The sequence below is a fragment of the Aphidius gifuensis genome, linkage group LG3 (assembly GCF_014905175.1).
Source record: "Aphidius gifuensis isolate YNYX2018 linkage group LG3, ASM1490517v1, whole genome shotgun sequence".
Taxonomy (NCBI): Eukaryota; Metazoa; Arthropoda; class Insecta; order Hymenoptera; family Braconidae; genus Aphidius; species Aphidius gifuensis.
This window is the reverse complement of record NC_057790.1, coordinates 12,727,065-12,742,886: the sequence shown is the minus strand read 5'-3', so window position 1 is coordinate 12,742,886 and position 15,822 is coordinate 12,727,065. Positions and strand designations below refer to the sequence as shown.

Sequence of the window (15,822 nt, the reverse complement as noted above, 5' to 3'; positions counted from 1 at the left end):
GTAACCGAAACTAGCGCTCCGAGCCGCAAGCCGAAAGCCCCTATTAATCGATGGAAGCAACGTAGACTGTTTTTATACATTATCTTGTAAAAAGAAAAAAGTTAGAGTGTTGTGCCCTAGTGTATAAGGCAATGGAAAATCATATAAATAAACAGATAAAATAATAAAAAAAGCAATATTGTGCCCGAGGCTTATAAATTTCGCTTGGGTAAAATTTGTGGTTGAGGAAATAATGGCAGCAGCCGACTCATCAACCAACGACAGCCTTTATCCAATTGCAGTTTTGATAGATGAATCATAAAAAGAAAATTTACTAGTAAGTACAATAATTATTATTTTTGACAATAGTACCAAAGTTTGAAAAAAAAAAACAGCTTGATCTTAGTCAGCAAGTATTTGTAACAGTGAGGTTACAACTACGGGGGTTTTTTTTGATTAATTTCATCATATCAGTTGATCGACAATTTTTTGAAACGATTGTTTAAAATGTAAATATGATAAAGAATTTATTTTATTTCAATTAATAAATATATTTTCATTTTATAGCTGCGATTTAATTCAATCGAAAAACTTTCAACGATTGCCTTGGCACTTGGTGCTGAACGTACTCGTAGTGAGTTGATGCCTTTTTTGACGTGGACAATGTATGATGGAGATGAAGTTTAATTGGCACTCGCTGAACAAACAGTTTTTAAAAGTGTTCAAATTTGGTCGAGTAATCTATTTGATTTGAACTCAGTTGGATTAACCAAATTCAAACCTTTGGAACAAAATCGATTTTTCGCCGGGTTTGTTTTCGGTTTATTCTCAGTTCAATTAGGGTTGCCTGTTCAATTTGGGTTTGATTTGTGCAACTTTCAACCGTAATTAACCTTTATTTCTGGTTTATTCACGGTTGAGAAGTTCTGTTAGGGTAATTCAACTTTGATATCATGATGCATCACCTAGTGATTTGATATTGAATTTAGAAGTCATTCCAGCACCCGTATTCAGAGGATGTTCTCATTAGGGCGTTTTTTTCCGATAGTGGCGCTTGTGAAGCTTTTCTATGTAAAATCTATATAAAAAGTTCACAAGCGCCGCCATCGGAAAAAAAAAGCCCTAATGAGAACATCCTCTGAATACGGGTGCAGTAGAAACAAAAGGTCCTCCACGAGGTTTATAATATGAGTGGGGTTTACAGAGTTTAACAATTTTTTTTTTGGTAGAAATTTTTTTTTTATACTTGAAATACATTAAAAAAAAAAAAAAATCAAGCTCGCCTTCTATTTTTAACGTTGTTTAAAAATCGTTTTTTTTAACTGGCTTACCTGTGGGCGGGTGACCATTAAGGCTTGTGGCCACTAGCATATTTTTTCGACCACGTTCTATGCCATAGTACTATGGAAGAAAAAGTTCACACATAACGGCTATAGGGCGGCGTTTTAATCGTTTCTTGAAATTGTTTCAGCTGTATCAACTTGCTTAGAAACACATAAAAAATAAATAAAAATATAAGCTTTCTTATTTGTTGACAATTTGATATTTTGACAGTTAATCATTATATATATGTACTATACATGTGTAAATAGGGTTACCATATCTCGAAAAAGCCAAATCAGGACATTTTCCTCCCACTCCAAAATTTTACCCCCTCCACCTATAAATTTATGTTTTAAGTAGATAATTATAACAATTCATTTATTTTGATTATATGTTATTTATTCATTTGTTTTCTTTTAATTATTCAATAATTATTCATCAAAATTACACAAACGATAGAAAAATTTTTTACAGTAGTTAATTTCTTTGTCTAAATTGATTCATCAAAAATTAATTGGTAAGCGAAATCCTTTCGTTAGGCTTTTTTGTTATAGCTTTTAAGTTGTTAAATTAATAATTATTTAAACAAACTGAAAGCTATGAGAAAAATGGCTAAGGAAGGAAGTTGCTTACCAATTAATTTTTGAAGAATTAATTTGGCTAAAGAAAATAATTAGCGAGCTACATCCTTTTCTTAGCAACTTGACAATATATCTTTTTATTTATTCAAACAAATTAAAAGCTATAGGAAAAATAGCTAAGAAATAGATGTTGCTTACCAATTAATTGTCAATAGCCTTTTATCTATTTAAACAACCCTGGTGGAAAAAATCTCTCCGGATTTCGACGTAATTGAGACTTCCAGAGATATTTACAGAGTAATCTCCAGACTATTTTCATAATATCTCCGGATTTTTTCCGGAATTTTCGCTTAACAAAAACCAACAAAAAAAATAGAAAAATCAATAAAAGAACCAGAAATAAAAGTTTACATCCGAAATATAAAAATCGAATTTTCTTCCAAGAAAATCCGGAGAAAATCCGAATAAATTCCGGATTAATATCTCCGGTAGTCTCAATTGTGAGTTGCGTAGAAAATTCGGAGAAATCCGGAAAAAATCCGGATAAATTATTTCTACCAGGGAAATTGAAAGCTATAGAAAAAATGGCTAAGGAAAGGATGTTGCTTACCAATTAATTTTTGAAGAATCAATTTAGCTAAAAAAATTAACTGGCAAGCCACATCCTTTCTTTAGCCATTTGTTAATAGCTTTTTATTTATTTAAACAAATTATAAGCTGTAGGAAAAATGGCTAAGGGAAGGATGTGGATTACTTATTCATTTTTAAAAAATTAATTTAGCTAAAGAAATTAAGTGGCAAGCCACAAAATTTACAAAAATAAAAGGAGGGTTGCCTACGCTATAGAAATTTTGCATCAGGCCCTCTATACTCGATAGGACGAGGTACATATTCTGCACGCCATTTTAATTTCAATAATTAGAGGTATTCAAGAGTCTATCATAGTTAGCGTAAATGATAAATTCTATACTATATTTATTAAAAAAAAAAATTATAATAAAAAAAAAATTTTAAAAATTGTGAACAAGTCTCAACAATCAGGACATTTGACAAATCAGGACCGTATCAGGACAAGCCAATCATAATCAGGACATGTCCTGCTAAATCAGGACGCATGGTAACCCTATGTGTAAATATGAACAAACAAATTTATTAACAACGCTAACCATTCTTGTTGTATTTTTTTAATGTTGGCTGTATCAAAAAAAACTAGTGTGAAGTTAGCGGTTCTATGCTGAAAATGCTGCATGCAGCATTTTTTCAACATAGTCCTCGGCGGCCATTCTCTAGTAAATTTCTAGTTAGATATAGTGACACAAGTGCTATGGCATAGAACTTGGTCGAAAAACTATGCTAGTGGCCACATGCCTTCAGTTACATCTTTTCCTCAGCTACTGCTTGTCCTCGGGATTTTTATTTATTTAATGAATAAAATACATGTAATTCTATTTTTTGAAAAAAAAAATGTCCAAGGAAAAGCAGTAGCTAAGGAATTAATGTTGCTCAAAACATAGTTTTTCTGGCCACATTAATTCCTTAGCTACATCTTTTCCTTAGCTACTGCTTTTCCTTGGACATTTTTATTTTTTCAAAATGAATAACATGTATTTTATTTGTTGAATAAATAAATGACTAAGAACAAACAGTAGCTAAGGAAAATATGGAGCCAAAAAAAATTATATGGTTAAAATTTATTACGAAATGCGTATAATATTCCAAAAAACCAAAAAAGCCCAACACTGGAGTGAAGCCACCGAGGTTTTATTAGTCCGACATTTTGTGCTCGCACATATGGAGTGGGTATGAAGCGGTGTCCCCAGTCTCCACGCTATAGAAAATTTGATATTTTGACAGTCAATCATTATATATATGTACTATACATGTGTAAATATAAACAAACAAATTTATTAACAACGCTAACCATTGTTGTTGTATTGTTTTAATGTTGGCTGTATCAAAAAAAACTAGTGTGAAGTTAGCAGTTCTATGCTGAAAATGGTGCGTGCAGCATTTTTTCAACATAGTCCTCAGCGGTAGTGATGGGCAGTAATGGGTCGATTTTTGAGGTTTCTTACACTTACAGTAAGATACTGTAAGATACTGTAAGAAACTGTAAGATACCTGAGACGCTATTTTTGAACATTCTTACCGACTGTCGACTCGACAATTAGCTGTCATTGCTCGATATATGTTGGTACATGTATTTTATTTGTTAAATAAATATATAAGATATCAAGGAGAAGCAGTGGCTAAGAAAAGATGTAGCTCGGAAATTAATGTTGCCAAACAATTATGCTTTAAGAAAGTAATGTTGCTTGAAACAGAATTTTTTTGGCAACTGTAATTCCTTAGCTACATCTTTTCCTTAGCTACTGCTTTTCCTTGGACAGTTTTATTTATCAAATAAATAATATACATGTAATTTTATTTGAAATAAATAAAAATGTTCAAGGAAAAGCAGTAGCTAAGGAAAAGATGTAGCTAAGAAATTTTAAGGTTGCCAAAGAATCATATTTTAAGCAACATTATTTCCTTGAAACATAATTCTTTGGCAACCTTAATTCCTTAGCTACATCTTTTCCTTAGCTACTGCTTTTCCTTGGACATTTGTATTTTCAAAAAACAAATTTACATGTATTTTATTCATAAAATAAATAAAAATGTCCAAGGAAAAGCAGTAGCTAAGGAAAAGATGCGTGGCTAAGGAATTATAGTTGCTCAAAAAATAATTCCTTATACCCACTTCAGCAACTGGAATCCCTTAGCTCCATCTTTCCCTTTGCTACTGCTTGTTCTTGGGATTTTTATTTATTTAATGAATAAATGACATGTATTTATCGAATAAAAAAAAATTGTGGCATGAAGGTTCCACTTAAAAATCATAGGAGGCGCTGGGAACGCAGTGTAAGATACCTCAATGTATGAAACCAATGATGTAAGATACAGTATCTTACATGGTATCTTACCTACCCAACACTGGTGATGGGTAATTCGACGATTTTCGGGATATCATACAATCATACGTATAATACGTATCATACTACATAAAGTGTATGATAGTTAAAAGTACCCTCTTTTTTTATAAAATGAACTAAATGATTTATTAAACTCTCACTCACACCACTGTACACAGCTGTCAAACTTTTCCTTTGTATTACACGATAAATAATAAATAAATTCATCAACGTGTATAAAAAATTTATTAGAATTAAAACATTAAACGAGAAAAGAATTTAACAGTTAATATTATGACTTCTTTAAAAAATTGGCTCATGAGTTCGCCTGGAATATATTCAAGTATGCAAATATGATGAAAGAGGTCAACTGGGCAAATAGGTCTCCCAGATTAATATAATACGTTTCTCATGAAGAACGACAGGGAAAATATATTTGTAATATTGAGTGATGTTAATTTATCTGTGTGATTATAATCTCATAATTACTATATTTATTATTTTTTCTTTGCAAGCTAATGAAACTATCTTTTTTCTGGGCATTTCATGATGTTCCTCAAGACTTGTCAAAACCCTCCTTGCCCACATATCATGTCTATTTCATTTTTTTTATTGTAATTTTTGAGATTATTTGAATAAAATACACACAATCATTTTTCGTTAGTTGATTTATTAATGAATATTAATAAATTCTTGAGATTACATATTATGTTGGATGTTGACATATTGTTTTTGGGCGCCAATTATGTGTATAATAGCGGATAGGCAAAATGGCGACAGTAAAATAGTTTAAAAAGTAAAATGAAGAGGCGCTTTTAATGTATGATATATGGCGTCTGATAATGGAGATGTATCATACTGCTGTATGATACACCGGTATCATACCTACCCAACACTGCTCAGCGGCCATTTTCTAGCAAATTTTTAGTGATATATAGTGACACAAGTGCTATGGCATAAGGCTTGTGACCACTAGCATAGTTTTTCGACCAAGTTCTATGCCATAGCGATATAGAGAAATTCGGCGGCTTTAGGGCGGCGTTTTAATCGTTTTTTGAAATTGTTTCAGCTGTATCAACTTGCTTAGAAACACATAAAAAATAAATAAAAATATAACCTTTCTTATTTGTTGACAATTTGATATTTTGACAGTCAATCATTATACATATGTACTAAACATGTGTAAATATAAACGAACAAATTTATTAATAACGCTAACCATTGTTGTTGTATTTTTTTGAGTTGGCTGTATCCAAAAAAACTAGTGTGAAGTTAGCGGTTCTATGTTGAAAATGCTGCGTGCAGCCTTTTTTCAGCATAGTCCTCAGCGGCCATTTTCTAGTAAACTCCTAGTGAGATATAGTGACACAAGTGCTATGGCATAGAACTTGGTCTAAAAACTATGCTAGTGGCCACATGCTTTAATATTGTCATCGTTGAATTTTTTTCAAATCTCTGGCCTTGGGTGCATTCCTCTAATAAAAATTTTTTTTTCGTTTTGCAATTTCGCCCTGTAATACCGACTAAAAACTAGAAACAGAAACAACGAAAAAAGTGATGAATTTCTCTATGCAATATTCCAGGCTTGACAGTTTACGATAATGTGTGGTACAAGCTATGTGACAATAACAAACAATCACAACAAGTCAATTTTCTATTTATTTCAGTTTGATATAAACATTGAACAGTTATCCATCTAATAATTGGAAGCCAAAAAAAATAATGTCATGTGCCAGTACTGCCACTACAAGAAACAGCTTTTTCCTATAAAATTTTGGCCGGTATTACAGGGCGAAATTGCAAAACGAAAAAAAATTTTTTATTAAAGGAATGCACCCCTTCTCTCTGGCTATAGTGATATATCATAGTAACATTTAACATTATTATATTTTTCATTTTTTTCGTCACCATTTTGAAGTTTGTACAGATTAGGTAGCCAACTCGCTACGGAACGCACCCTATGTAGCGTGATACCCCAGCAGTCCAGTTCACAGGGCATTACAATTTAGGGCTTTTTTCCTCCACTGACGGCGCTTGTAAAATTTTTTTTATATAGATTTTAGGTGTGTTCGTTCACTTTTCACACCGAGCGTATGCACGGAGCGTATGCAAGGAAGCGCTAGCGTTTTGCGGTCATTTGAAGAAACTTTAGCAACTAAAATTTACTATTTATTTATTGCTATTCGTTTTTTCCAGTTCTTTCGCTCTCTTCCATTATTATTAATTGGTAATTTGTTCTTGCGTCTGAGAAAAAATTATTAAATTAACAAAATAAACACAATGACTGAAAATAACGAATGTTTTAGTAAATTTTAGTTACTAAAGTTTCTTCAAATGACCGCAAAACACTAGCGCTTCCTTGCATACGCTCCGTGCATACGCTCGGTGTGAATAGTGAACGAACACACCTTTTATATACAAAAGCCATATATGTAATACTACTATATTGCTAATATGGCCGCTTTGTGTCTCTGAAGGCAAGAGCGTCGACGATATTTCCTTCTTTTTTCAGAGCAGTAAAAAATGAGAAAGAGTAGGGAGCGTAGGGAGGGTTCGGATTAACTCGACAACTCACCAACACAATGTATACATATGTATATGTATATTGTATATATATGTATATGTATATTGTATACATATGTATACAAATATATTTAAATCTACGAATAATTATATTATTTGAATAATAAATATTGAATAAAGTAAAATAATTTTTTTCATTCATTTTTTTTTTTTTTTTCATTTAGTTATTTCAATTATTTCAAAATATTTTATTTTATTTATTTAATATACGTGAGAAAGTAAAAATAGTATTGGTGAGTTGTCGAGTTAATCCGAACCCTCCCTACGCTCCCTACTCTTTCTCATTTTTTACTGCTCTGAAAAGAGAAGGACATATCGTCGACGCTCTTGCCTCCAGAAAAGCTCCACTTATTGGGAAGATAGGATGTTAGCAATATAGTAGTATTACATATATGACAAAAGCTTGTAAAGCTTTGATGAAAAAATTTTACAAGCGCCATCAGCGGCAAAAAATAGCCCTAAATTGTAATGCTCTGTGAATTGGACTGCTGGGTAGCTATTCTCGACATAATTATCCCCTGCAGTCTAATTCACAGGGCATTACAATTTAGGGCTTTTTTTCACCACTCACAGCGCTTGTGAAGCTTTTGTATGTAAAATCTATATAAAAAAAATTTTCACAAGCGCCATTAGCGGCAAAAAAAAGCTCTAAATTGTAAAAAATTTGCCCTGTGAACTGGACTGCTGTACCGGGGATAACATGAAAACGCTTGAAAGCGATATAGTCGTTTGATGGAAACCATTGAAAAAGATACAAATAAAGCCATAAATTAAGGTGAATTTCCACAAAATAGTTATCCCTGTCGCCGGGGATAACTGAAGGGATAATTATGTTGAGAATGGGCTCGAACTCACGACAAGCTAAAATTTCCGCTTGTAAACATGGCGGCCAATGGCGGCTGCAAAAATAACCAAATTCACTAAATTTATTGCAAATCCGTGATTTTAGAACAAGCTTGACACCGCCAAGCTTGTTCTGCAGTCACGGAGAGACACCACGGATTTGCAGTAAATTTAGTAAATTTAGTGAATTTAGTTATAATTTGGTTATTTTTGCAGCCGCCATTGCACCGCCATTGGCCGCCATGTTTACAAGCGGAAATTTTAGCTTGTCGTGAGTTCGAGCCCGATAGCTATCCAGCACCCGTATTCACGGGGCAAAATTGTTCTCATTAGGGCTTTTTTTTTCCGCTGATGGCGCTTGACAAAATTTTTTTCATATAGATTTCATATAGAAAAGCTTCACAAACGCCACCATCGGAAAAAAAACGCCCTAATGAGAACATCCTCTGAATACGGGTGCTGGTGTGTGCACATGGTAGAGGTACTACAGGTATGGCAGTAGGCCATGCTTTTTTCGTCGCGTTCTGCGCAGCCTTATTTTTTCAACCGCACCCGTATTCACAGGGCATTACAATTTAGGGCTTTTTTCATCCACCGGTGGCGCTTGTAGAGCTTTTATATGTAAAATCTATATAAAAAAAATTTTATAAGCGCCATCAGTGGCAAAAAATGGCCCTAAATTGTATAAAATTTGCCCTGTGAATACGGGTGCCGATCAACAACGCGCCATCGAGCTGTTTTGCTTTTCTTTCCAACACGCAATCTCTATTATAAGAGCCTCTCTAACATACTGTTTTGACAACTATTTTTTATATTGTTGTAAATACTAATAAATATATGTGGAACATGTTTATAAAAAATCAGAAAAATAAAAAAACCAAGACAGTTTAACAAATAAATTATAATATTTTCATTATTGTTGTTTTTTTTATGCCACAAACAATGGAGGTTGTGTTGTATTTATTATACTTGGATTTATTTATTTAATATAAATAATTAATTTTTATTTTTGATGTATGTGAATCATTATAAAATATACCAAATCTAGTTGAATAAATATGATAACTTTTGAAAAATTTAAAAAAAACTTGAAAATTTTCTTAACAAGTTTGTATCGCGCGCGCATAGTCTTCCATTTTTGTGGCGAGAAGGCGACCTTTTGATTGGTCGATTCACAGCGGCCAAATCAGGCTGCGCACTGCCATACCTGTAGTATTTCTACCATGGTGTGTGCATATCTACTGCACCCGTATTCACAGGGCAAATTTTATACAATTTAGGGCTTTTTTTTGCCACTGATGGCGCTTATAAAATTTTTTTTATATAGATTTTACATATAAAAGCTCTACAAGCGCCACCGGTGGATGAAAAAAGCCCTAAATTGTAATGCCCTGTGAATACGGGTGCGGCATAGAGTGAAACTGGCAGAAGAAAATCATGAGAAACCATATGCACATGCGCGAATATGGAAGCACACAAAGGCAAATTGTATATATGTGTGAACAGCTTCATTCCCCCACTCACAATTCTTGTACACACAGCCATGGAGGTGTATATTAGGGGACGTTCCAAAAATCACTCGGAAACCCGGACCGGCGCAGTAGATGAAAAAATATAGAGATAAAATAAACTTAAAAGTAACTAGAGGTTACTGTAGATATTGTAAGCAACAAAAACAGCCATATTGCATATGCCATTTACTTTTGTTACTTATTACAATTGTGAAAAGTATTTTTTATAATTATTATTAATAATTAAACAATAATAATTTATTGTTTTGTGCCTATAAAAATACATGAACAAAAAATCATGTCTACCACAACAAAATATCAAAAATTTTCTATGATCACAATCTTGACCTTCCGAGTTTCCGAGTGATTTTTGGAACGTCCCCTTGAACTCCATGACACACATACAATTTGTCTCTGTGTGCGTCAATACTCGCGCATGCGCATAACATACCTCGTGAACTTCTTCTGACGGTTTCACTCTATGTAGTGTGAGCATCATGGCGGATTTCGACACAGTACCGATGTCACGTCTACTCAAAATTGCTAACAAATTCAACTGCTTTTATCTGTCAGGTAACGATCTTCCAAATATTTTTTTTTATTTTGTTAGACTTATTACATTTTAAAGACGTATAAGTCACATCCAACGAAGTCTGAGTTTACCGAATTTTCATGATGAGATATCGATCTCGACATTGTTGTTGATTTTTGTCCAACTGACTTTCAATAATCTACATGAGATAATCAAATGAAAAAAGGAAAATAAACATAAAGATCGAATAAATGACTTACACTTTATTTTTCACTATAGCTGTAAAGTATTCTTTTTTTTTTTTATGCATTTTCATTTTTTCGACATATGGTAATATTTTTCATTGACACCGCCTGTCAAATATTTTTTTTTTTAAAAAAGTGAATGAAAACAATATCAATAAACAAACAATAACAAACTTGTCGTATAGTCAAGTCATAGAATTCTATTAAAATTATTCTTTTAGTGTAATTTCATACGAATGTTAGTGAGTTTATGCAAATTATTGAAAGTAGTTTGAAAAACGTCTACATTTGCATAAAAACTAACATATTGTATTCACCAAAAACACTGCAAAACTAAACTATTCCCTATATCAACTTTGCAAGTCTTATTCAATACAAAATACTGCGATGTGTAATTAAATTACGTTTTTTTTAAACAGCGTTTTCATGTATAATTTCAACATATATTTACATCGATACAATGTTTCGTACGTCGTCATATGATACGAGAAGCTCAGTTGACTTTACTGTTATTAAAATCAATTTAATTTTTTTTTTTCGAACTGTAGGTTTTCATGGTGGTGATTGCAGGGCTTTTATTGTCGATGGACAACAAGTCGGACTCGTTCGACCTGATGTAATGAAAGAGCTTCTGAATTATCCACATGTAAGAAAACATTGATCAAAAAAGTTAAAAAATAAAAAGGATTGAAGTATTCTACAAAAAATATATAATTAAATCTTATTTTACAATTTTTCTTCATACAGAATGGAGTTAATAATAATAATGATTTTTTTTTTTATTTCAAACAAGTTTCATTTATGAACTTATTTATTCAACTAGGTTTTTCAAGTGCAACCAGACTGTGTTCAACTGAATCCAGCATTTCGTGGTTACGCTGAACGAAGTGCACGAGTCGATGAAGTTTTAAGAGAATGGAAAGCTGGTGGTAAATTTATAACATTAAGAGGTTGGAGAGAAGAATGTTATGATGTACGTGCACAATTTAACACTCCACCTCTTTTTAAAATGGATCGTTCAGCTACATGTAAGTGTTTTTTTTTTTTCATTCATTTATTATTATTATCTTCACACTTGTATCGCATTTTGGTAACAGAAGAAAGTAAGAAATAATTAACAATATTTTTTTCATATGTATCGATGTTATCTTCAATCAGGTTTATTTGGTATTCGCAAGTATGGAGTAGATATCAATGGATACGTAATGGATCCAGTTAAAGGCCTGTCCATTTGGTTGCAAAAACGTAGTCCAAATAAACAGTAAGCAACTAGCAATTCATTTAATCATTGAAAAACAATAAAATTTGGTCAATTTTATTTAGAACTTGGCCTTCATACTGGGATTCGATGATAAGTGGTGGTTTGAGCGTTGGTTTTGGTATTCATGAAACTGCTGTTAAAGAAGCTGGCGAAGAGGGAAGTATACCAACCAATTTATTAACAAAACTTAAAAGCGCTGGATGTATATCACTTTTTTTCGAAAGTGAGAGAGGTCTTTTTCCTAATACTGAGTTTGTCTATGATCTTGAATTGCCAACGGATTTTGTGCCAAGCAATAGTGACGGCGAAGTCGAGACATTCGAGTTGTTACCAGTTCATGAATGCATCGAAAGAATACTATCATCAAATTTTAAGACGACATCTATTCCAGTTGCACTCGACTTTTTAATTAGACATGGTTATATCACACCCGAAAACGGTAATATTATTCATTTTTCACCTTTGGAAATGTAATTTGATTTAATTATTAATTTAACTGCATTGTTTTTTTTTGTTTTTAGAACCAAATTTTATACAAATTGTGGAATTGCTGCATGTACCCCTTCAAACAATGTACAGTTACGTTCAATCAAAGCATAGAATTACTGCGAATGGTGAAACTAATGATACTCTACAATAATTTCAATATATAACATATTATCATCATCACATTGACGCGACAGAAAATTTAAGTAAGCGTTCTAAATATGAATTTCTAATTAATAGATTTTAAAATAACTTGTTTCAATTCCGAGACGAACGAATGTAAAATTAATCAATTTTTTATGTTCAATTTTTTTATAATTTAAAAAAAACAAAGCCATCAAATGACTGCGTGGTCATTTAGTGCATTTAATTTTTGTTTATTTATTTTTTTATCAATCTTCGAAAAAATATTACAACAATATTTATCCGACTGCTATTACTGTTTGCTGTCTTCTCCTTATAGTTACATCTTTTTTGTCTCAACGTGCTTGATAAACAAAAATAAATCACCAAACTTAAAAACATGAAGCGCACAATATTTTCATTACAACATTCCAACAATAAAAAAGTGCCATTTAACTGACAATTAAAGATTATGAAGGAGTTTTCTTCAGATGCACAACGTACTTATGCGTACTTAATTTTTACTGAAAAACCAAAAAATTCGAATTTGTGATTTTTTTTTGTTTCATACCATTGACATGGTATATATGCCAGTAAATGTATATTTAACTGTGAATGCAAAAATAAACAATTTTAAACATCTGATAAACTATAGAGCTTTTTTATAGTTCCGAAACTAGAAACGTCATGAATTAAGTAGAATTTCGTCTAACGTAAAATATCATTAGTTTTGCATTTACATTTGAGTCTATAATGAAGTTTTGATTGACTCGTTTGCCTATTATTTAGAATCTGTTTTCAGAATTTTATATAACCATTTATAATCTTTGTGATGTTCCTTATGTCATATGATAATGTCAGTGACTGTAAGTCCCATCGTCAAACACAATGGAAAATTATTTCATGTTATTTGCTTCATTAATTATTATTTGTGAGCGAATAGACTTGAATATTCTAGGGTGCATTCGTTTATTCACGGATTTTTCCCCTCTATTTTTTTCGCTCTGCAATACCTGCAATTCAATAAAAATGCTGGGAATAACAAAAATGACAAAATTCTCCATAAAATATACCAGACTTTATGGCCTTTTGTCATGGAAGTCTAAATACAAAAATCCATGCCTTTTGTCTATCCGTTTTCAGCCGAGTGTTTGTATATATACAAGAAAAATTTTCATAAACAAACAGTTTTAAAAACCATTATGGATAAAAAAATTAAGTTCTGTATAATACGAATGATTTTATAGTTTTGAAAATGTAAGTGATAGTTATCATAACTTTTCAAATTATTTATGCTTTTGATTATTGTTTATTAATTTATTATAAGAAATCCTTATTATTTTTTCAGCTAATGAAATTACAAGTGTTGAATTGAATAATAATATAGTTCAATCATTTCATCTTGCTATTTACATTTGTGATGATGATGACAGCAACAATGACAAAACAAGTGTTCCACTGAAAAATGTTAGGAATCGTGAAAGAATCGTTCATTGATGAAAAGTACCTCGATAAAGATTTTTTAAATGAACAAAACGATTATGATAATATGGAGGTGTTTACAGATGTCAATAATCAACCATCAACTTTGAGTGGACAGTGTCACAAAATAAAGCCGAAAGTTAAGTGGAACAATTTTACTGATTTAGCAACTTGTTCGAATCAAATGCAGCACGTATTACTTGACGTTGTGCAAGTGTAGGCCAAGAAATTATTTGAGGTGCAATTCAAGTTAATGCATTTGTACACTTTGCCATAAAGTTGATTCGGCTATTCCAAACCAATCAGCGACAGATCTATGAAAATATTTCCAAGTATGAGAACGACGAATAGTTTACGTGGACATTTTAGTCAGGGCCCCCATCGTGCAAAAAGTTATGCCATCTCCAGAATGGTTAATTTTTTTTGTGAAGACTTATCTTGGTGGGTACTTTAGGTAAACCTTTGGGCTGCCACGTCAAAGTTCATGTTTGGGGGTGGTATTCGGTTAAAAGAGGGTGAAAAATAAGTTAACTTATGTCATTCCAGAAAGGCAGCCATAACGCGTAAAATATTCTTTAGTATCTAGACAATATGAAATAAATATTGGCTGACAAATAAATAGTCAAAAAAGAAAATTATTACAGAAAAACCTACAGGACCCGTAAAAAATCAATCAAAATGGCATAAGTTAAGTTATGTCATTCCAGAAAGGAAGCGAGTGGGTATAATTGGTTAGAAATAATGTATAATATATAGGGTTACCATGCGTCCTGATTTAGCAGGACATGTCCTGATTATGATTGGCTTGTCCTGATACGGTCCTGATTTGTCAAATGTCCTGATTTTTGAGACTTGTTCACAATTTTTAAAATTTTTTTTTTATTATAATTTTTTTTTTTAATAAATATAGTATAGAATTTATCATTTACGCTAACTATGATAGACTCTTGAATACCTCTAATTATTGAAATTAAAATGGCGTGCAGAATATGTACCTCGTCCTATCGAGTATAGAGGGCCCGTTGCAAAATTTCTATAGCGTAGGCAACCCTTCTTTTATTTTTGTAAATTTTGTGGCTTGCCATTTAATTTCTTTAGCTAAATTAATTTTTTAAAAATGAATAAGTAAGCCACATCCTTCCCTTAGCCATTTTTCCTACAGCTTATAATTTGTTTAAATAAATAAAAAGCTATTAACAAATGGCTAAAGAAAGGATGTGGCTTGCCAGTTAATTTTTTTAGCTAAATTGATTCTTCAAAAATTAATTGGTAAGCAACATCCTTTCCTTAGCCATTTTTTCTATAGCTTTCAATTTCCCTGGTAGAAATAATTTATCCGGATTTTTTCCGGATTTCTCCGAATTTTCTACGCAATTCACAATTGAGACTACCGGAGATATTAATCCGGAATTTATTCGGATTTTCTCCGGATTTTCTTGGAAGAAAATTCGATTTTTATATTTCGGATGTAAACTTTTATTTCTGGTTCTTTTATTGATTTTTCTATTTTTTTTGTTGGTTTTTTTTAAGCGAAAATTCCGGAAAAAATCCGGAGATATTATGAAAATAGTCTGGAGATTACTCTGTAAATATCTCTGGAAGTCTCAATTACGTCGAAATCCGGAGAGATTTTTTCCACCAGGGTTGTTTAAATAGATAAAAGGCTATTGACAATTAATTGGTAAGCAACATCTATTTCTTAGCCATTTTTCCTATAGCTTTTAATTTGTTTGAATAAATAAAAAGATATATTGTCAAGTTGCTAAGAAAAGGATGTAGCTCGCTAATTATTTTCTTCAGCCAAATTAATTCTTCAAAAATTAATTGGTAAGCAACTTCCTTCCTTAGCCATTTTTTCCATAGCTTTCAGTTTGTTTAAATAATTATTAATTTAACAACTTAAAAGCTATAACAAAAAA

The 15,822-nt window shown here is 31.9% G+C and overlaps 1 protein-coding gene across 1 annotated transcript; it reads left to right on the top strand.

Annotated features, from left to right (window-relative positions):
• The first annotated feature begins 10,256 nt into the window (after positions 1-10,256).
• Positions 10,257-12,880, top strand: LOC122851969 (uncharacterized protein YJR142W). Its single transcript, XM_044151510.1, has 6 exons — positions 10,257-10,347; positions 11,100-11,197; positions 11,375-11,579; positions 11,710-11,812; positions 11,875-12,251; positions 12,334-12,880. Exons 1-6 carry the CDS (start codon positions 10,272-10,274, stop codon positions 12,450-12,452), a joined length of 978 nt encoding a protein of 325 aa, XP_044007445.1. The 5' UTR covers positions 10,257-10,271; the 3' UTR covers positions 12,453-12,880.
• Positions 12,881-15,822: the final 2,942 nt, after the last annotated feature.